We start from the raw sequence: 23,396 nt of genomic DNA, 5'->3' as shown, positions 1-23,396 counted from the left end.
ACTTCTTACCTCATCCCCCCATACACATCTTAATTCATCTTATCACATCCTAACTTATTTCATAAGCATCTTATCACCTCTTATCACACCTCTTATCACATCCTATCACTTTCCATACGCATCTTATCAATTCTTATCACATCTCATACACCTCTTATCACATCTTATCACATTTCATATCTTTCTTTTTTTTAAAAGAGAATTCTTTTATTTGATATAAGATTTCTCTACACATTTATTTATACATAAATTCCATTTAAGGAGACTAACACTTTCGAAATTAAAATCAATCTTTTATGCATCTTCTTATGCATGATTTCAATTTGGTAGGGAATTATACTTTTAGAATAAAAGAATTTATCTTATGCATCTAAGTTAAACATAAAATCCATTTATGAGGAAAATCATACTTTTAGTATAAAAAGAATATCTTTTATGCATACCTATATGCATGAAATCCAATATGATAAAAGTAACACTTTTGATATAAAAATTTTTCCTTTATGCATACTTCTATGCATGAAAATTAAAAATGATAAAAGTAACACTTTTGATATAAAAATTTTCCTTTATGCATACTTCTATGCATGAAAATTAAAAATGATAAAAGTAACACTTTTGATATAAAAATTTATCCATTATGCATACTTCTATGCATGAAAATAAAAATGGTAAAAATAACACTTTTGATATAAAAATTTATCCTTTATGCATAATATTAAAATTCAATTTCTCCATGATTATAATGAAATTCTTTCAATTAATCTAGGATGATGATTCCTAGAATATGGTAGGAAGTCCTCTTTTTATGCTTTGAATGAAAATTTTTTATGCATAATTTTTATAAAATTTTTGCCATAGCTCCGCTGTTATGACTGATAAATCTCAATTTTTCTAAGGGATAAAGCTTATCATTAAGGAAATAATTAAAATGATTCTCTAATTGGATCCTTAATCCATAATGGATTGAATCATCAATATACATAAACTAATAAAAGCATAAGAAAAAGCCATTAATTTGGCCTTAAGCATAGCTTTATCTTGGGTTAAGGAAAAGCTTTATGAAAAGCTTGATTTGGATTGAGAATGGGTCATGAGTATGACCATTTCTTGAGTGAGAGAGAGAATTTACATAAGAATCATTAGAATTTAAACATAAATGAAAATTAACTTCAATAGCATTTATTAAATTATGTAACTCTTCACTACTATTCAAACTTCAATAGCATTTAAAAAAAACCATACCAATTAAACTTCTCAAGCTTGAGAGGGGTTGAGAAGAGAGAAACATTGAGAAATTATAGAAAGATGAATATTCACTAATTACCTTACAACTTGCTTGATTCTTTGTTCACGGTAGAGGCCCCCAACCAATCAATTGGTTAAGTATGTTGATGGAGCCACTAATGGGAATTGAAGAAAGAGGGAAGCTCCAAAAACTAGTGAATTATTAAATGAATTCACAGTTTCTGGCTTAGGTGGAGTAGAGTAACGATGCATAAACACTATATATTTTTCAACAAGGGGGAGGCTTCTATTTATAGGAAAAATTGAGCTCCTAACCAAACAAACTGATTCTAGAATTTTCTAAATCAGTTTGGTCAATATTTGACCATTTTTAGGTCAGTTAAGCTAACTTTTTGGAACTAGACTTGAATGAGGAGAGAGGAGAGATGAAATATCTCAATTTTTATGAGTTTAAAACTCATTCAAGCATGTGAAATATGCACCTCCTTTAAAGAACTCCCCTTCCTTACATATGTGTCATAATGGAATCATTTTAATATTGCTCATAGTTTTTTTACTAATAAACCTTGTACATTTTCAACTCTTCATCTTATGTGAAATATGCACCTCCTTTAAAGAACTCCCCTTCCTTACATATGTGTCATAATGGAATCATTTTAATATTGCTCATAGTTTTTTACTAATAAACCTTGTACATTTTCAACTCTTCATCTTATGTGAGCATTTAAGGGACTCCCCTTCCTTACATATGTGTCATAATAAAATCATTATACCCAAAATATCTCATATTTTTAATATTGCACATAGTTTTTTACTAATAAACCTTGTACATTTTCAACTCTTCACCTCATGTGAGCATTTACTCATTTTTGGGTATTTTCTTTTTTACAAGTTGGATTTATCTCCTCCCTACACATGGATTGATGCTATTGGTCCATAGGAACCTTAATTGGACCATAGTCTAAAGATTTCTGAAAATCTAGACCCTTAGGCTAAGGTTCTTTATACCTATTTTCAATTAATTCTAATTGCACATTGGAAAATTCTTTTTTAATTTCTGTTTCAGGGGAACTCATCTGAATTAGAAGAGATATTTTTCTATCCAAAAATATTCAAAATCTAAATATTCTCTCTCTAGAATATTTTTCTCTCTCTAGGCTAAAACAGATAGAAACAAGGTCTTTATATTTCTGAAGAGGGATTGATTACAGGGAAAGATACTAGACATCAAAAAGGGGGTGGGGGAGGAATCTTACAATATAGTTGCCCTTCTTGAAGACCAAATGCCTTCAATGCTTGTCAGCGTGCTTCTTTTGTCGCTCCTGAGCCGACCTGATTTTGGAGCGGACTTGATTTATTGCTGTTTTCAAATCTATAGCAAACTCATCAGCAAAAAAAAATAATCTTATCTTTGGTGCGAACAATTGGTGGTGGAATCACCTTACCTTGTATAACCTCATTTGGAGCTTTTTCTATAGATGAATGCACTGTATTGTTGTAGGCAAACTCCAGCAAAGGAAGGTATTTCTCCCACTGGGTCTTATGTTCACTAACATAAGCTTTGAGCATATCAAGGAGTGTGAGATTCATGACCTCTGTTTGCCCATCAGTTTGAGGATGGAAAGAAGAAGAAAACTTCAAGGTAGTCTCCAAGTTTTCAAATAAAGCCTGCCAAAAATTGCTTGTGAATTTAGAATCTCTATCAGATATTATTTCAGAAAGCATCCCATGTAATCTAAAAATGTGCTGGATAAAGAGCCGTGCAGCTTGTGCAAACTTCAGTGTTTTATGATAAGGAATAAAATGTGATTGCTTGTTGAATCTATCAATAATAACCCAAATCATGTCATGACCTTGTGGGGTTCTTGGAATACCTGAGATGAAATCCATAGTGATGTATTCCCAAGGAACATCTGAAACTGGTAAGGATTCCAGCAATCCAGGAGTCTTTTGTCTGTCATACTTGGATTTTTGACAAACCAAGCATGACTCTATGAAGTCATGAGTGTCTCTTCGAAGTGTGGGCCAGTAGAAGAAATGCTCTAGTGCACTCAAAGTGCCCTTCCTCGATGACCTGCATATGGAGGCTGATGGCCTTCTCTTAGCACTTTTTCTCGAAGAGGAAGAGTGATACAGAGGTGACTATTCATCAAAAGATAACCGTCTCTGATAAAGTAATTTGTATGAGACCCTCCTTGTTGTAACTTTGCCCAAACAGCTGCAAAATCAACATCTTTCTCATATGTGTTCTGCATCTCTTGAAACTCTTCATGATGGGCCACTGTCATGGTTGAAATTTGAGGGACTCTAGAAAGTGCATCTGCCACCACTGTATTATGCTTTCTAGGCGTATACATAAATTGAAAATTAAACATGGATAGGAAGTTTTCTCATTTTGCATGTTTTCCTTGTAGTACCTGCCTTTGAGTTTTGAAATACTTTAAGCTTTGATGACTAGTTCTAAGCAGAAACTCGTTGCCTAACAAATAATGCTTCCAAATCTTTAAGGCATGTATCACAACTAATAATTCCTTTTTATAAATGTCATACCTTTTCTCTACATCATTTAGTCGACGACTTTAAAAAGCCACAGCATGGCCTTCTTGATTGAGAACTGCTCCAATGCAATTTCTGCAAGCATTTGCCTCCACCACAAATGGTTTTAGCGAATCAGGAATGATGAGTACGGGCCTTGAAGTGAGGGCTTTTTTTTCAGCCTTTTGAAGGCTGCCTTCTCAGCTTCCACATATTGGAGCAGAATTGAGGGGCATTGGAAGGTCCATAAGGCCTCATCTTCTCTTGAGTTGGTAGCTGCCTTTGCTGCTGTTTTCCCCCTTCTTTAGTGGCTGAATTATCCTCCTTGTCAAAGGACCTCTTCTTTTCATTCTTTTGAAGTACCTTGTTGTTGCCATCCTCCATTTCCCATGTCTGTGCATGGTCTATGAGTTATCTCAAATTGGAGCGACGATAATGATTGAGAGCAGTACAAAGTTTGAAGTGTAGGCCACCTTGGAAATTCCTCATCTTTTCGGAGTTACTGATTTTCTTGAAGTGTTGAACCTTCAAGAGTAGCTCCCAAAATTTCTTCGTATAATCATCAAGAGACTCAACCTTTCTTTGCCAAAACCGATCCCACTTCATCTTCACATCTCTTTTGAAATGAACGGGAAGAAATTGGGCCTTCAGCATTCGAATAAAAGACCTCAAAAGATTTTGGGGTAGCATGGCCGCATTCCAACCCCGTCCACCAAGTGTGAGCTGTTGGGGTAAAGGCACTATGCCCACCCTTATAGTGTGTACAAGCCCATAAGTTATAGTACATAGTACACTTAGTACTTTTAATGTACTAAGTGCACTATGTGTACTAGTGCAATATACATGTGTGATAGGGGAGTCACACACTCAATGCTTGAGTTGACTTATCCCCACAACTCTCTCTCTCTCTCTCTCTCTCTCTCTCTCCCCCTTGTTTCTCTGTGTATGTCTCCCACATGAACTCTAACCCTAATTAACTCTCCCATTCAACTGGTATCAGAGCGTGAACTTCCAACAATGGTGGTGTCGAATTTGCTGTAGAGGAGAAGAAGGTGCAGGCGCTGATTTTTCTCTCCTGGCTTAGGTAGCAAAGCAAGGCGTGTGCTGTCTGTGTGAGCGTAAGGCTGTGTGAACGTGGGGAAGCGTGTAGCACTCCCCTGGCGTCGGGTAGTGGTCCGCGTGAGTAGGCGACGTGGAGAAAGACAACATACGCATCGAAGTGCGGGCACCTCTGCAATCGGCAGCTCTGCCCGTTGTTTTTCGTGCGCCTACCTCCAAGCTTGCGTCTTAGGCGCCTACAGCAGCAGCAGCAGCAGCAGCTGCCCAGCAGCAGCCACGCTACCCAACCAGGCAGCGCAGAGGGCTGCCCAGCCATCCGTACATCTGCAGCTACAGCAGCATCAACACGATCCCCTTCTTTCCTGCAATCAGAAATCGCCTGAGGAATCCTTCACCAGAACAGCAGCAGCATCATCAACCCCTTTCCTGCAACAAAAAAATCAGAAATTACAAGGTATTCTGCTTCAATTTTTTTTTGGGATTTGCAATTGAGCAAGTACAATCATCAATTGAGTAGGTACAGGTGCCAAATTGCTCAATTTTTGAGCAAAATTGGCAAAATTGGGTGACATTGGTCACAATCAGGATCAATTTGCAGGAAATTGGATGTCAAAATTTGGGGCTTTTGATGTATTTGTGCAATTAAGCATTCATACATGCTGTATGATGTGAGAAATCGCACATTCGGGCAAAATTGCAGCAAATTGCAGTGCAAATCAAGGGGCTTTTGTGCCGATTGGGTTGATTTGCATGCAGGCACTCGCATTTGATGCTTTGGGCAATGTGTTGATGCCTGTCAAGCACTCAATGTGCTTGTAAATCAAGGGGCTTTTATGTACTGGATGTATATGTGGCCAGGGGGAAGCACTGTGAAGACTCTGGATGCCTTCATGTGCGTCAATGTACCATGTATGATCAGAAATTGATCTTAAATCAAGGGGCTTTTCAAGATTTTATGCTTGTTGAGCTTGGCAAAGCAGCTAGCAAGACTTTTATGCTTTGAATCCTCAGAAATCAGCTTGCAGTCAAGGGGCTTTTGTCCAATTTCTGTTCGGGACTGTTGTATGCAGTGTTCGGGACTGTAAAAGTCTGATTTTCACTCATTTGGACAGCCAGGAGAGCATTTATTGCTATTGTACCTGCTGGTACAGATTTGGTACAGCTTTGTACAAGTTTTGGCATGGCTGCACATTGATTTGAGTGAGCAAAAATCTCAATTTCAGTTGCTGTACTTGCCGGTACAGGTTTGGTACATCATTGGTGAGCACTTAGTACTGCTGTACAGTACTTTGGAAGGGCAACAGAGCACATTTAAGGTGCTGTCCTAAATCTGCAGCAACCAGATTTTGGTGATTTCATCACATACAGTGGGAGAAAAGTTGCATTCGTGCTTCCGCAGTGGGAGATAAATTTTGGGAGAACAATTGTGAGCACTTTGTGTGCTTTTGGTGCAGTGTTTGCACATTTTGCAGGGAGTCAGGCATTGACAGGTTGCATATTGCTATGGCAACCACAGGTGAGAGCTCTTCATTGCTTCACATCAAGAAGCTTGAAGACTCACATAACTATGATATTTGGCAAACCCAGTGCTATAATGTGTTGCTCCAGAAAAAGCAGCACAAGCCTATCAAAGAAAGGGGTGTAATGCCCGCTTCTCTTACTGCTGAAGAGTGGGAAGATATGGATGAGCTGGCAAGATCTACTATCATGTTATCTGTGTCAGACTCTTTACTTTTCAGCATTCGTGAAGAGAAGACAGCTTGGGGAATGTGGCAAAGATTGCAGGACTTGTATGCCCAGCAAAGTGCCTCAAGCAAAGTGTATTGGTTGAAGAAACTCATAGGTCTTCAGATGAAGGAAGGGGCGTCTATGACAGCCCATCTAAATGAGTTTAATGGTATTGTGAGCCAAGTTATAAATCAAAAGTTGGCAATGGACGATGAGTTTAAAGCCACCTTTCTCTTATGCACTTTGCCAGAGAGTTGGGACACATTCAGGACAGCCACTAGCAATTCGAATGCTATGCTGTCATATGCAGATGTTGAGGGTGCTCTTCTTCAAGAAGAGATGAACAGGAAAAACAACTCTGTTGAGTCCAATGCAATGAATGCACGTGGGAGATCCCAGCAAAGGGGTAAAAGCCAAGAATAGGGAAGGAACAAGTCCCGCTCCAAAAAGGACTTGGAATGCCATTATTGTGGCAAGAAGGGACACATCAAAAAGCAATTCAATGTGTCACATGCAGGTGACAGTGAGGATGAGGTCCTATTCACGTCTTCACTTGATGCCCATTCACTTCTTACAGGAGATGGTCATGGTATGCACTCATGGATCATTGATTCAGGTGCCTCCTTTCATGTCACAGGTTGCAGAGACTTGTTTGTCAGGTATACTGCTGGCAATGAAGGAGTAGTTTATTTGGGTGATAACCATGCATGCAAGATTCTTGGCAGAGGTGATGTGAGGCTTGTGTTTTCAGATGGGTCACAGCTTATGCTCCATGATGTCAGGCATGTGCCTGAGATCAAGAAGAATCTGCTTTCTACTGGACAACTTGATGATGCTGATTGTGTTACCACATTTGGTCGTGGAAAGTGGAAAATTAGTAAGGGCTCACTGGTTGTTGCCAGAGGCTCTAAGGTGGACACTCTTTACTTCATGCATGCAGGTGTTTGTCACCATGCTAATGTAAATGCAACCGAGGTGCCGGAAATCTCTATGTGGCATAGCCGGTTGGGACACATGAGTGTCAAAGGAATGGAGCAATTGTCTCGTTTGGGTTACTTGCCTTCTCTAATTTCAAGTTTTCAGTTTTGTGAGCATTGTATATATGGTAGGCAACTACAGTGCCCCCACAAGAAAGCTCTTGGACAGAAAGATGCTCAGTTAGAGCTTGTGCATACAGATGTATGTGAGATGCCTCAGCTTTCTTTGGGAGGGGCAAAATACTTTGTGTCTTTTATTGACGATGCCACACGCAAGGTGTGGGTTTATCCTCTTCGTCTGAAGAGTGATACATTCTCAGTGTTTGAGAAGTTTGTTGCTCTTGTTGAGAATCAAACTGGTAAAACACTGAAGGCTTTGCGTTCCGACAATGGTGGAGAGTATATGTCCAAACAGTTTCAGGACTTTTGTGATGCTAAAGGCATCAAGAGGGAGCTCTCTACTCCTTATGATCCTCCACAAAACGGGACAGCAGAGAGGATGAACAAGACCATACAGGAGAAGGTCCGTTCTATGTTGTCACATGCTGCGTTACCTCATGGTTTTTGGGCTGAAGCTGTTATGACAGCCGTTCATCTTATAAATAGGTCACCTAACACGAGGCTTGGTGGAAAAGTGCCAGAGGAAGTATGGACAGGGAAGCCTCCGTCATACAAGCACTTGTGAGTGTTTGGCTGCGTTGCGTACGTGCACATACGCAGGGAAATGCGCACCAAACTTGATCCTAAGTCTCACAAATGCATATTCCTAGGATATGGTGACAGAGGTGAAATGGGGTATAGACTTTGGGATCCAGTAAATAGAAAGATTATACGCAGCAATGATGTCATTTTTGATGAAACATGCATGTATAAGGAGCCTGCAAGGCAACAGGAGCGTGGCAGAGTCATCTTTGATGATGATGGACATCATGGACAACAACCAAGGGCTATAAATCAGCCATTACAGCAGCAAAACCAGCCCTTAAATGGTGCTGAAAATGGTCCAAATGGACAGCCAAAGATGGCAGAAGATATCCCTATGGATATCCCACAGTTAGAGGAGATACCGGGCATGATTTTTCAGCCTTATGGCATGGAACAGGAGCCACCAATAGGTGATATGTAGGCTGGACAGCAACCTGCAAATGATGGTCATTGGGTACGGAGGTCCACAAGACCCTCCAGAGCCCCTGACAGGTTTGTTCCAGGGGTTGACTACTTGATGCTCACTGACTGTGGGGAGCCCTCATGTTATAAGGAGGCTTTACAGAGGGCAGACAAGGCTCTTTGGGAGCGTGCCATGAAGTCAGAGATGGATTCTTTGCACAAAAATGGAACATGGAAGTTGGTGCATTTGCCTACAGGCAAGAAGGTTTTGCCTTGCAAGTGGGTTTACAGGCTCAAAGTTGCATCAGATGCAAAGCCAAGATACAAAGCCACGCTAGTGGCTAAGGGCTTCAAGCAGGAATATGGTGTGGACTTTGATGAGATCTTCTCTCCAGTGGTCAAAATGACCACACTTAGAGAGCTGTATTAGCTTTGGTTGCTCATGATGATCTGGACTTGATTCAGATGGATGTGAAGACTGCTTTTCTTCACGGTGATCTCCATGAGGAGATATATATGCAACAGCCAGAGGGTTATGCAGTAAATGGAAAGGAGAAGCTTGTATGCAAGCTGAAAAAGAGTCTCTATGGGCTCAAACAGGCACCAAGGGAATGGTATCATAAATTTGATACATTCATGAAATCACAGCATTTCAGGAGAAGTGACATAGATCACTGCTTATACACCAAGAAAGCTTTGGATGGCAGTCTATTGATCCTCATCTTATATGTTGATGATATGTTGATTGCCGGGAAATCTCGTAAAGAGATGGATGCCTTGAAGAAGAGGCTGCATCAAACCTTTGATATGAAGGATTTGGGTGATGCAAATCACATTTTGGGTATGCGGATACTTCGGGACAGAAATCAGCATGTGTTGTATTTGTCTCTGAAGGAATATATTGGCAAAGTTTTGCAGAGGTTCAATATGGACGGGGGGAAGAAGACTAGTACTCCTTTGCCTCCATATGTGAAACTCAGTGCTATGGACAGCCCACAGTCAGATAGTGGCAGGGGTGATATGGCCAAGATTCCGTATGCTTCAGCTTGTGGCAGTCTCATGTATGCCATGGTTGCTACTAGGCCGGACATTGCATTTGCAGTGGGAGTGGTTAGTAGATACATGATGGCCAACCTTGGCAAGAAGCATTGGGAAGCAGTGAAAGGTGTCATGAGATACCTGAAGGGCACACAGGACATGTGCATATGTTCTGGCAAACAGGATGCATTAGTGCATGGTTACACGGATTCGGATTATGCCGGTCATCCAGATAACCGGAAGTCTTTTACCGGTTATGTGTTTACATTCACAGGAGGTGCTGTGTCATGGATATCTAGGATGCAGAAGTGCACAGCCTTCTCTACTACAGAGGCCGAGTATATTGCAGCCACAGAGGCTTGCAAGGAGGCATTATGGCTATCTCGGTTAGTGGTTGATTTGGGTTATACAAGGGATATTCCATTGTTGCATTGTGACAGTCAGAGTGCCATCCAATTGGCAAAGAACCCTGTCTTTCATGCAAAGACGAAGCATGTGGATGTGAAGTATCACTTCATCAGAGAGGTGATAGAGAACAAGCAAATTCAGCTTGTTAAGATTCATACGGATGACAACCCGGCTGATCTGTTGACAAAGAGTTTGCCTCCGGAGCGGTTTGCTCATTGCAGACACTTGATGGGCATTGGATGAGGCCAGTTTCAGCCTTGATATGGCCTTGTATATTATCATGTACATGCTGATTTTTTCTTTTCCTTCATTTAAGGGCACTTTGCCTAGGTTGGGGTAAAGGCACTATGCCCACCCTTATAGTGTGTACAAGCCCATAAGTTATAGTACATAGTACACTTAGTACTTTTAATGTACTAAGTGCACTATGTGTACTAGTGCAATATACATGTGTGATAGGGGAGTCACACACTCAATGCTTGAGTTGACTTATCCCCACAACTCTCTCTCTCTCTCTCTCTCTTGTTTCTCTGTGTATGTCTCCCACATGAACTCTAACCCTAATTAACTCTCCCATTCATGAGCTAATTCGATCAAATGAAGAGCTACAAACTTGATCTTTTCTTTTTCTTTATAGTTATCACGACCATATACAATGTGGTCATGTCTGCTTGGCCCGTTTATGGTGTGAACCCGCTTTATCCTCGGGCACTTTTTACCGTGACTGGACACGGGTTTTTTTCCTATGGGAACACACTCTTGTGTGTGGGCACTTTGCCCTAGAGTACTTTAGTGCTCATCCTTTGTACTTTTACATTATCATTAAGTGAGTACATTTCCAGTAGCACGACTCTTCCTCACGTATCTGTCACTCAAGCTCTCTGAGTGTGTGCGTATGCAAGGTTGCTTCCCCAACCCAATAGAAATGCGCTTGCTTACTGAACCTGTTTGTGATGGTCCAAATACCATCATTCCCAAACTCTGACTTTGGTAGTTAAAAATGAAGTCCATCGCCTCTACTTGGGCTTGAGAGGCATAAGCGGTCCTGGAGTCTTTTGACGATTATACTTAACCTTTTGACAAGTCAAACACACGGATACATACTTGTCAATATCCTTTCTCATGCTAGGCCAATAGAAGTACCGTTCCGATGCTTGCGTAGTAGAAGAAATACCTCTATGTCCGGGTCTTCATTCACTTGTTACTTCAAATCCTACGCATAACTGTGTATCCATCGTCAAATATCCCTCTTTCAAGGAATAGTGATTAAGTGTTTGACCATCCTCTAGCTTCCGCATAATTCCACCAAAGTTTCATCATGCACATAGTGATCTCTCATGGACTCCAACTCTCTATGATAGGCAATGGTCATTGAATGTACCTGATACATCATCTGCAACCACATTCTTCTTTCCAGGTGTATGGATAATTTGGATTGTTGGCTACCCACGTGTACCTGTTGTACTTGTCCACGTGTACCTGTTATACCTACCCCGTGTACCGGCTGGTTGCTCTGTTTAGAGCAGCTGAATGCTTCCATTTGGAGTATAATACAAAGGGAAATGGTCTTCATTGCTGAGATATGAATTAAAATCCATGCCAGGTATTTATTTCAATATTTTATCTCAAATTCAGATAACAATTAAAGTTAAATGCTGTTATTTCAAGCTTTGTGTAGGCAAGTTTTTTCTCTAGTTGCATACACTTTAGAAGATCATTGGGAAGTGGTTTCTCCCATGATTGCCCTAATCAGCCAGTGAAGGTCAAGAGAGTACGAGGAAAAACCAGGTACAAAGCTTAATTGGGAGAACCGGGATACGTTCCCACTGCGGTGTAACATTGTTGCCTGCGTTAGTACGGGCGTGCCCGTTTGTGCACGGTCCCAGAAGACCAGTGAAAGGCAAGTGTGCACCCAGTGAAGGTGGGAATGAGCTTGTGATTTGAGGCTACTCCGACCAACACTTTCTTCATCGACTTGAACCAAATCTGTTTGGTTGTTTTCACTCCCTAATGGAGAAATCTGGCCTTTCAGGCCCGCGTGACACTTGTACAAATATAAATACTCCAAGAAATACAATAAGTATTGAGTGGGGGGCTGACCCTTTCCGGCCCCAGTGCTGGTGTCATTTGTATTTTTCAGTATTTCCAGTATTTGTGTTGCTTATGTTGTTCCATTGATTAATATCAGTTAGATTAAGTGTTCTAAATGTGTGTATATTGTCTTCCGATCTGTAGGCCTTCTGTAGGGAGCGGTCACACTCTGCCTGGGTTCCTTCGGGCCAGGGGCTCTGATTGGGCATGAGCTCTACCTGTGCATGGTTTTCTCTCACCTATCCCCATCTTAGTTCTCAAGGGCAGGGTGTTGGGGATGTGCGTGCGGAATTGTGAAAAATCAACAAGACTGGTCTCCAAGCTGGACCTGATGCTGGGACACTTTGGGGCCGGGTGGAGCCTCCACTCTAAACGGATGATCTTGAGATAAATGCTCGAAACAGTGTTTGACATGACCATCTTTGCTTGGGTCCCTTCGGGCTAGCGGCTTTGGTCAGGCATGAGCTCTGCCTCTGCCCGGTTGTCTCTCACCTACCCCCATCCTCGTCCTCAGGGGCAGGGTGTTGGGGCTGTCTGTCAGAGGGGGGAGGTGGCGCTCGGCCCGCTCTCTCGACTATTGGGGAGGGGGGGGGGGTGCGTGCAGAGCTCGCCTATTTTGGTAACGAGGGCAAGCTCTGGCGAGGTGACCCATTTGATGGCAAATGAAACACTGGCCAAGAAGGCCTAAGTACTCCACCAGCTGAAGGATGGGGCCCCCCTGGAGGCATCGCCCCGGGGGGGGGGGGGGGGGATTGTGAAAAATCAACAAGACTGATACCAAACCACTGCGTGGGAACGGTCTCCAAGCTGGACCTGATGCTGGGACACTCCGGGGGCGGGTGGAGCCTATGGATGATCTTGAGATAAATGCTCGAAACAGTGTTTGACACAACCATCTCTGTCTGGGTCCCTTTGGGCCAGCGGCTCTAGCTGGGCATGAGCTCTGCCTCTGCCCAGTTGTCTCTCACCTACCCCCATCCTTGTCCTCAGGGGCAGAGTGTTGGGGCTGTGTCTGCCGGAGGGGGGAGGTGGCGCTCGGTCCGCTCTCTCACCTATTGGGGGGGGGGGGTGCGGAGCTCGACTATTTTGGCAACGAGGGCAAGCTCTGGTGAGGTGACCCAGCTGATGGCAAATGGAACACTCCCGGAAACAGCCGCCTTGATGCTTGCGCCGGTGGCTGGGATTCCTTCACTTCACATCAGCAATTCCTTTTCCGGCGATAGATACCGCACATCATCTCTCTTCGATGCCTCCAGGGGAGCCCCATCCTTCAGAAGGTGGAGTACTCAGGCCTTCTTGGCCGCTGGTCCGAAGCTGCTGGGGTCGAACTCCACCTGGTAGTAGCTGTGCCTGAGGGTATGGATATCTATGGTTTTGCTCGGCTTGCCAAGGAGGCTGGCCTGGAGCAAGTCATGAAGCTGGCTGCGTGACAATCTTGTTAATCAATGTTGAGGCTTCGAGGGAGGCTACTGTTGATGTTAGCAGCTTAGGGTCTAGAAATATTGTTTATTTTGATCAATTGAAAGGTCGTTTTGTCCTTGAGGCTACTTGGGAAAGTGTGCAGAGTCTAAAGAGTCGCTTCTCTAGATTCATTGCTGAGGACATCAATGGTTCTTTAGGGTGGAAGTATGGTATGCCTCAAGGCTAGAGATAGATTAACATGTATAACTTTAGTTTAGGCTAACTTGGGAGTGAGACCTGGCATCTAAAGGGGAGGTCCAGAAATGAAAAAAGGCATTGGGCTAATAATAGCTCCTCGTTATAGGTGGGGCTATACAAGTTGGTCATTGAGGCTAGTTGAGGGGACTGATCAAATGAGTAATGGACTGGTGGGGCCTATTTGGCCTATTTGGGACTACTCTGTGTGACGATACCGGAGGGGTGTCTTGGGATACCAGGGCTTACTGCACGTGTGAGCTATGTCCCTACATGCTTCTACACCTCTAGTTGGGGGGTGAGCCTGAGGAACTCTATGGTTGGGCGGTGAGCAAGATGCCCAACTTCTTGGGTTCCTCTGTTTGAAGCTAACCACATTTGGTTTTGTGAGATGAGGTTCTCACTCTTTGCTGGCTGTGTATACAAGGGAAAAGCCATCATCAAGATGATAGGAATTTCATATCAGAAAGGTTGTGATGATACACCACTATCATTGAATGAACTTATCTCCTAGAAAGAGCTTCAGCTGCTGCGTTTCTACCGCAAGGATTATAAAGCACTTGAAAATGAAATATGCATAGGAAATTTTACTTGACTCATCTGTTTATCTAGTAACTTTGTTGGCCTGCCAAAGTACTTAAAAGCCCTAATGATCAGTTTTGATTGACCTTAAGTGGGATTTATGTTGCTCCTCTGGTCCTTCAAAGAACATAAACTTCTCTTGGTTGATGCAAGATAGATTGTTGTTTCACTGGTCTACTACTGTAAACTGAATTTTGCTTAGCTATTTTTTTGTTGGGCAGCTGAATGAATCAGAAGATGGTGCTCAGGTGGGGACCGTCCTTTTGAAAGGCACATTATCCCAGGTCTGGTGTGATTCATGAAAGCAGTTCCTTCAGTCTAGAAAGAAATGAACGCTTACTGATTGGAAGAACTTGGGGTGTCTCCTTCAATATCAGTTCTCTGAGCACAAGCAGACCATAATATTACTTTGGTTCTCACTACCCACTTGCCTGATTGTTTTAATTCTTGAGTGGGTGCTGCAGGTAACAGCGGCGCAAACGCTTATGCAGGCCTTTTTGGTATCAAGACAGAAGGCAGGATGAAAACTGCATCTGTTTGATCCACATGCATGCTACAGATGAAGTCACGGAAAATCCACCTGTGCTTTCTATATATTCTTTTTCTTTTTTAAATAGATCGCAAAGTGGGTTTTCTCCATGTCTTGTTTAGTGATGTTTTTGGTCCAGCCAGATGGTTGATAAGTATATGCATGAATGCATTTTGGATACAACGTACTGAATTGTGAGTAATACAATGCTTTTTGCCCAAGTACAATCAATTTAATGGATGCTTAATGGATGCTTAAGGTTCACAAAATCAGTGAGATCAATATTAAATGCCAGGATTATGAAGCTTTATGTAATGGAGGCTTCTTCCTCGATCCTTTTCATTTGAGAGGGGCTTTTGTATCTTCGTTTACAGAAACAAAAATGTGATGCTTCCATGATAGCACATTGATCTTTTGCTTGTGTTCTCAATAAGCTTTATTGAAGTTGCATACAAGCTTAGAGAATTCTGTAGAATCAAATGAGTGAATAGTGAAGTGTCGAGAACTTCTAGCATCCTAAGTCCTGCTGGTAAAGATTTGATAACCTCTAGTAGCACCCAAATCAAAGTCCATAGTCATTGATGAAGTGTTTTGAATTTGGAGCATGTTGCTTGAAACTAGGAAGAGACGATGTAAGCAGAATATGCATCTACTCTTGCACACGAGTTCCGTCATGCACTTATCCACATGAAATTGTATATATAGTCCTTGGATGCAAAAAAAAAAAGGCAACACAAAAAGGCACACGAGTTCCGTCATGCACTTATCCACATGAAATTGTATATATAGTCCTTGGATTGAACCAACGCTTCCCTTGTAGGTATGAATTCTGGAAGTAAAAGGATGCAATGTGATGGATTAATTAATCTTTTTGTTCGCTCATTAAATCGAGAATAGGGATAATTATCGTCAAAAAATTTTAAGTGAGCTATGAAAGCTAACCGTCAATGAGGTTGCAAGTAAGTTATGCTAGTAGAAAAACTGAATTGTGTAGATGCATGTTGGAATGATGGATGGATTGGTGAAGGAAAGTAAGAGGTTGCATGGAGATGAAGCATAATAAGTACTCTTTGATTTTCCTTGCAGAAGAGTTTTTGTGTCTTGTTAAGCTTCTACATTTCTTTGAGTGCATACAAACACTGTTCAATTAGTTATTGTTAACTCCTAGAACAGTTTAAAGCTATAATTAATAACCTCTCTTAGTGGTGTTGGTGGGTATGGCCAATCATAGCAAAGGGGTTGCAGACGTTGAATTAAAATTCATTAATGGTTGCATGGAGGCAAAATTGTGAAATCAAGAGGCCTTGTGAAGGATAAGGTTATTTATCAAATTTTAGATTGGGTGTTAATATTGATATATTCAAGTGCTTGTCATTATGACATGCCAATGCTAAAATTTTATGTAGATGCAAAGAAGCATCAAAGTGAGGATTTAGTGTATAAACCTATGATAATCAAGCATCTTTGCTCCTCAAGCTACCTAATTTCATGTTTAGAGAAACTTAATTGAGCATGTACTTAAAAAAAGTCTTAAAGCCCTTACCATGGTTAGAAGACCACCACATCTAAATACAATGTTAACAAAGCACAGTAATGGTCTGATAATAGTGTTTCGGTTGGACTGCTCCCTGATCACACACTCAATTTATTTGGACAAATAACAAAGAGAGGGGTTAACACACCTCTGATATGGAGGATACTGAAGGGATGGCAATGTGCCATCAGGTTGTGGAGATGCCCTTATTCATTTTCAGTAGTTACTACTATATATACAAACCAATATAAGGAAAGCAGGAGCAGGCTGTAATATTGGCATTTTAAAGCTGAGCTCACTAGCACTAAGAAATAATCATTCAAGAAAGCAATAGTTGTGATGTTATTTCCCCATGATTAAATCATGATCCATCGATAAGCAAATCCATCGATCAGTTGACCCATTTGCAATGCTTTCTAATCTCTCCTTGGGAGCCAGTGAGCACCTTGTATTCAGTTAAGATAGACATACCCTCCACAAATTGCTCAAAGAAGTAGTTGTTGTCCAAGGCCATTTTCTCCACATAGATTTTAGTCCTTGGGTCCAAGTAGAGGGCATCATCCAATGTAAGCAGCCCCTTCATTTGCATCACATTCCTGTAGTAATTGTTGTCAAACCTCATAGGGGTTATTGGATCATTTCTTGAGTATTTGACTGCCTTCGGATCTGGGTGGGGTGTTGGGCACCTCTTCTTCAAGTAATATGAGTAGGTTTCATTCAATGTAGGGTCCACAGTTGGATATAGCCTTTCCACTAAATGCTTGCAGTGGGTTCTACCCACTGTGTGAGCTCCTGCATTAAGTAAACTCCAATTTAATCAACCGTTATCTCAAGGGTTATTAAGTGATAATTAATGGCTCGCTTGTGACATGTACCAACAAAATCACATCAAAACCAACAAAATTGCACCATGGCAAAATGACCAAACATGGACTTGGCAAACTATAATTCAGGATTAAGCAAAACAATCCAAATTGAAGGCAGTAATCAGAGATTTAAGGGAAGCTTTTGTAGAGATAATTATACACACCTAAGAGGGCAACAGCTTGAGGAGTGTTGATGTTGAGGGCTGCCATGGTGTTGAGGAAGGTGGTGATATCTGCATCCTGTGATAGGAGACTGGCATCTGCAACAGCAACGCTGTACTGCCTAGTGTCCCTCCTTCCAGTCTTCACTTTAAATTGCGGCCCTCCAAGCTTCAGAAAAAGAAGGCCACCAAATTAACCAACTGAAATGAGCTCAATTATGTGTGTGTGTGTGCGTGCGCGCGCACACCTCTATTATGTGTGTGTGTGTGTGTGTGTGCGCGCGTGCGTGCATATACCAATGAAATGCATGCATCTGATGGGTAATATGGTACAATACTTTACAAATTTATTTACCAATAAAAAGACAGCCCAATAAGGTGTGGGATGATAGTGATGGCATGCCCATTAGTGGTTGATACTGAAGAAACAATGATTTATGGGGATGAGCAGTGATGCTAGTTCAAGAAAACATCAATGATAATTAATGGTTAGTGAAGATAATACAGAAGAAACAATAATTTGGGGCTTTGTCGTTGTGGGGGATGACTAACAGTGATGATTAAAGGCTGTAAATAAAGAGAACTGATAAGGAACTGAAAGATTAGTGGTATACAATAGTTTAGTTGGTGGTTATAATTCAAGAAGAAGAGTTATGAGTGAGTTGATTAGTGGTACTAATTCCATGGATGGGATGAAGGGGGAGAGCGCAATGAATGAAGGGGTGAGTAGAGGTGGGTTAAGAGAGGGATTAAGTATACAATGCATGGGATGATTAAGGAGTAAAGGGGTGATTAAAGGTGGGTTAAGAGAGGGATAGAGTATACCATGCATGGGATGATTAAGGAGAGCGGAATGAATGAAGGGGTGATTAGAGGTGGGTTAAGAAAGGGATTAAGTATACCATGGCGACACCATCACGTCCGGAGAGGATGAGGATGTCGGCGCAGGAGACGACGCCCGGGCACTCCTTCTCCACAGCGGCCTTGATCACCTCCACATACTTGAAGTTGCGAAGCCCAAAATTCTTGTCCGACTCCTTCTCTCCTGGGTGCCCAGGTGTGGAATCGAGCAAGAGTGACCCATCACATCCCTGCCATTAAAACAGAAATTAATCACCATAATCAACCACTAAATGCCCAATGAGAAATAATTAACAACGACGCCGTTTGTCATCTACACGAGCATTTTCATCACTTAGCTTGCCAGAAAACATCATTTAGCTTTGCATATAAGCTCCATTAGTGCAAAACATCGTTCGGCATTCATAATTGGCTCCCTTAATTAGCAGTTAGCCTTGCGTTGGAACGCATATTATCCCAATTAAGTGCCATAATCAACAATGTTGTAACTGTTTCGCGTCAAATTATGCTTCTATCTTGTTAGGAATACTGACATTCCTTGTAGAGAACCATAACAGCAGTTTAATTAACTACAAACAGAACCCATTTTAGATTATATGAATTTCTAAAGGTCTAGCATTATATTCTAATCCATGCTTTCGATCTATCTAAGCGTCAATCGATTAGAAGCAAATTGGAAGAAAAAAAAAAGACATATCAAATTGAAAATAGAGATTTTGTACATTGATCCATGCTTTCTACGCTCATCTAAACAGAGCCGAGAGGAAATTAGAGTGTTGAATTAAAGAAAAGCACACTTGTTTGCATCGATTTAACCTTTGCAAACTCAAATTGAACAGAAAATGAAGAAAAATTCTGTACCTGAACTGCACAGTCATGGAAGATGTTTCTACAGAAGGAGATAGCAGCATTTCCATGGATGTAGTAGATTCTCTCAACTTCCTGCTGCACAATCTCCTCAACCCTGGGGCAAGTCCCGTTGTAATAATCATAGCTAAGGCCTGCTGCAGCAACGTGGGTCGCACACAGAGAGCAAGCCAAGATGCCCATAAGCATACTTAACGACATTAATCCAGCCATTAGTCCACAAAGGAGAGCAGGAAAGGAAAGCAGAAGGATTAACTATATCAATGGGAATGTTTTGGATGGTGTCTTGAATTTGATGTTTGATTGCCCTTTTATAATTGATTAAGGGCCCTCCTTTTGCACACCTACAGTACTATCCCATGTACTATTACATAGGATCATGTTTGCAAGGCCCACTGTTTACTAAATAGGTTGTGATTGATGCAACCCTACCATTCAAATAGATTGTTAAGTGCTTTCACCTTATGTTATATTGAGTAAATTGATGTATCAATTAGATTGTGATTGATGAAACCCTACCATCCATATTAGGTCAACTTTGAACTTGTGTACCCTACCCAGGGGTTATAACAAACACACTTGGGGTTGTTTTCCATGGGGTTGTGTGTGCTTTGCTCTTGGTGGTGGCTGATAATTTGGCTCAAGACTTTCTAGACTCATCCCCCTTTGTAGTGGTCAGATGGGGGTGTTGGGTTCCTACCCTTGATCCGGTCGCTGCCGCCGCACCCACCCTGTCCGATGCTTGAAATAAAGTTTCTCATTTATAGGTGAAAAAACTCCATCTCAGAGAAGTGCAAGTAGTTTTTGTGTTTTGTAGGTCTTATGACTACAAGAACCATGTTCAAAAATCACATGGTCATGTGAGGAGCTCGAGTCGAACGAGCACTCCATTGTCTCCTTCCACATACTCTCTGTGTTTGAGCTCATTGTATGAACCAAATGGGGTGGTGGTGGTGGTGGGGGAGTTGTGTGTGTGTGAAGAGGTGGTGGCCATAAGAAGCTAGTACACTCACTAGCAATGTGGTAGAGCAATTGGTGAAGCGTGTGTATGTTTGGGGTAAGGTCTCGTGATCGAGTCTTACTTCTAGCTCTCATCCGTAAGGACACTGCTTGGTACAAATAAAAATCTCGCATTACAAAAAAAGAAGAAGAAGCTCCTAGTAAGCTCAGTCCTGTGGGAACAGCCCCTTACATAATGACAAAAAGTAAGCAAAATATGGGCTTAAATTACGCTCAAAGAGTTCATGCAACACGTGTGGATAGATGATGCTGACAAGGGAAGCTAGAGGAGCTTAGGATTCCAATGTGAACCGTTTGGAGTGTGATTAAGCATAGTAAGTAGAGGATTAGAGGTTAATTAATTATGGAGGTGTACGCCAAGACGTGTGATGCAGGCAACAGGCTGGCATCTTGTAATGGCGCACATCAAGGGCCGGTGGCAACTAACCCATGGTCAATTAGCACGTGGCAACTAACCCATGCAACTGTAGACTAGACTCTAGAGCCCACTTTTTTTTTTTTCCCAGCTTTTCCATCACGCCCAAGGGCCACCGGCAAAGCACAAAAAAACAAACAAATAAATAAACAGTGTATTATTTCTCACCCTTTAATTTGTATCCTTCTTTTTTATAATTAGTGCCCTAGCTCTCACTTTTAACTAGAGTTAATCAAGTACCCATTAATAATAATTCCAAGTTGAAACTTGAAACCTTGATTAACTAGAGTTAATCAAGTACCCATTATTAAGGTACTTGATTAACTAGAGTTAATCAAGTACCCATTAATAATAATTCCAAGTTGAAACTTGAAACCTTCCTCATCTTCAACCTCCTGCTTAGCTTTAGCTTTAACTAGAGTTAATTAATCAAGTACCCATTTCAGTTACAAAATTCTGATCCTTGGATGAGCTTGTTTAGCTTCCATTAAGCTCTGTTTTAGTTCTCATCCACTCAATTTATAGCTTCATCAACCTTACTTGAACCTCTAATTTTCATTAAGCAGCCATTAGAGACATCATGAAGAAGCTCTTGATTAAGCTATGGACTGAAATTGGAGTTCTTAGAAACATTGACTAATTCCATTACTCAATTGTTCCAAAGTGGGCTCAATGGAATTACTCAATTGTTCCAAATTGGGCTCAACAATGTGATGAGACAATTTCCTCCTCCTTTTTTTCCCCCGAATACTAAGGATATATATTCAGTTGTTTACAGAAAACTCTCAAAATAAAAAATAAAAAAAATAAAGTGGACGTGTACTCAAAAAAAAGGACTTGCAATATTTTTAATTTAATCTACAAAAGTTATTTTCTCAAGTTTGAAAGAATCTATGAAATTTAAAGTATTGCAATTAAAATATAGCTACTGAATTTGCAAGTTCTAAAGAGAGTGTGTATTTGTGTCAAAGGTTAGGGAAAAGATAGGTTGCAGAACTTGTTCAATTTCTAAAAAATCCTTCTCAAATTTAAGGAGAAGGAAAAATACCTCTTCAAAATTTCATAGATTTAAATACAAAGAAAAAAACTTGTTCCAAATTTGCAATTTCCTTTTCAATCCATGGTGAGAAGGATTGCTATAGGGCTTAATAAAAATAGTTTCCCAAACACTGGTTTGTATGTGTGTGTGTGTGTGTGTGTGTGTGTGTGTGTGCGCACGTGCGTGTGTTTGACTTTCTTGTATCAACGATGATTTGACAGAAGGGTATGGACTTTCACAACATGGCAAGATACATGGTGGTGGGGGGTCTCAAATGAGGATGAGGATGTATACCATCATCATCATCATCACCACCACCATCACCACCATAATTCAATCAATCTACAACTTTTAGAGTGTAGTTTATGTGAGCACATTATCCATTGCTTATCCAAAACACACTATCTTGCCCAAGTGCCTTGTACCATGCATTACATACATGATCCTCCCACCATCAACCCATGCACTCATACAAAAGAAGCATTACACACGTCATGCTGAAATTTCAATTTGTCAAACCTTTGTTAATAAGCTTCTCACCCAAAAAAAACCTTTGTTACCAACATTATGGCTTCTCACACGACGCTGTGGTGGGTTGGTTAAGGGAGAATGCTATGAATGTTGAAGTCCTTGGTTCAATCCTTGCCCACCAAACTTGGAAGATGCAAAGACTATTATATGATGGCATTTTTTTTTCAGTCCTGCAATTGTAGGCTAAACACATTAAAAAAAACAAGAAACAACCACTGCCCTACTTTTGTAATAGAACATTATCTCACTCACAACAGATTATAATATTTCAAAGAAAATTTAGGCAAATGGTAAGAGTGAATGCACCAACATTAGAACACCATAACCACTTTCATACCATTGAAAATTAATCCAAAAACTATTCTTGCATTTTGATCAGTTCAAAAAGACAAAAAAATGCATTCTAATTAGTGGTTTAGGAGTGGCCTTGAACCATCATTATGGCCTTGAACCATAATTATAATCTAGATTAGTTATGTGATGATGGGATATTTCTTCAAAAACATCTAAAGCAAACATAAAAATACCAAGTGAAAACATGTTTACCTCCTTTGCGAAATGCAAAAAGTGAAAAAAGAACTTGTTCTGGTGCCTTTATCGTATGTAGAGTACTGTTGGCAGTCTAAATAAAGCAATCAAAATTGAATATTTAATAGAGTATACAACCAATAATTTATAGTTTTCAATTAAAATTATATGCTCCATCTCACAAGTACATAAAAGTTCTAGTAACTTTGGATACATAAAGATTAATAACAGCTATTTCAAGAAACTGAAGTGCCACTTCTTTTCGTAAAGTGCTCTAGTTTAGCCATCAAAGCCATAGGTAACCCTTCATCACAAATTGCCAACCATGGACATTAGACATAAGCTAGTGGAATAAGAGAGAACAATGACAAGGCTCATAAAGTTGTCGCTCATACATTATTAAGGATTCCAATAACTACCTAGGAACTCAAGCACACAATTTGATGTTGAAATTTGGTGTCACACACTCCCTTTATCATGTAATTATCATCATGAGAACAATGACAAGATTCATAAAGTTATAAATTATACATTATTGAGTATTCCAATAACTACCACACACACTTTGATGTTGAAAATTTGGTGTCACACACTCCCTTTATTATGCAAATGTCAT

The 23,396-nt window shown here is 40.8% G+C and overlaps 2 protein-coding genes across 3 annotated transcripts in view; one reads left to right on the top strand and one right to left on the bottom strand.

The window, feature by feature from the left end:
* Positions 1-15,369, top strand: part of LOC147623951 (KH domain-containing protein At4g18375-like) — a 53,562-nt gene extending 38,193 nt beyond the window's left edge. For both annotated transcript variants that reach the window (XM_086820598.1, XM_086820599.1), the window contains 2 exons: positions 14,651-14,713; positions 14,894-15,369. In XM_086820598.1, the coding sequence (XP_086676724.1) occupies positions 14,651-14,713; positions 14,894-14,953 (123 nt within the window). In that variant the 3' untranslated portion in view covers positions 14,954-15,369. The remainder of the gene's footprint in view (positions 1-14,650; positions 14,714-14,893) is intronic.
* Positions 15,370-16,479: 1,110 nt separating this feature from the next.
* Positions 16,480-19,519, bottom strand: LOC147623950 (Peroxidase superfamily protein). The gene is made up of 4 exons (XM_086820909.1): positions 19,242-19,519; positions 18,422-18,610; positions 17,523-17,688; positions 16,480-17,284 (listed from the first exon to the last, which is right to left on the bottom strand). The coding sequence occupies exons 1-4, from the start codon at positions 19,458-19,460 to the stop codon at positions 16,884-16,886; spliced, it is 975 nt and encodes a 324-aa protein (XP_086677035.1). The 5' UTR covers positions 19,461-19,519; the 3' UTR covers positions 16,480-16,883.
* Between the last annotated feature and the right edge of the window lie 3,877 nt (positions 19,520-23,396).

This window comes from Cibotium barometz, chromosome 26 (assembly GCF_041138505.1).
Source record: "Cibotium barometz isolate CiBa-2024 chromosome 26, ASM4113850v1, whole genome shotgun sequence".
Classification (NCBI taxonomy): Eukaryota; Viridiplantae; Streptophyta; class Polypodiopsida; order Cyatheales; family Cibotiaceae; genus Cibotium; species Cibotium barometz.
This window is presented reverse-complemented; position numbering and strand designations above follow the sequence as displayed.

Excerpts from the sequence above, each read along its gene's own strand:
- LOC147623950 (XM_086820909.1), bottom strand. The coding sequence starts at position 19,460 with ATGGCTGGATTAATGTCGTTAAGTATGCTTATGGGCATCTTGGCTTGC. Across the intron at positions 18,611-19,241 it reads TCCATGACTGTGCAGTTCAG|GGATGTGATGGGTCACTCTT; the intron begins GTACAGAATTTT and ends TTTTAATGGCAG. Across the intron at positions 17,285-17,522 it reads TCAAGCTGTTGCCCTCTTAG|GAGCTCACACAGTGGGTAGA; the intron begins GTGTGTATAATT and ends TACTTAATGCAG.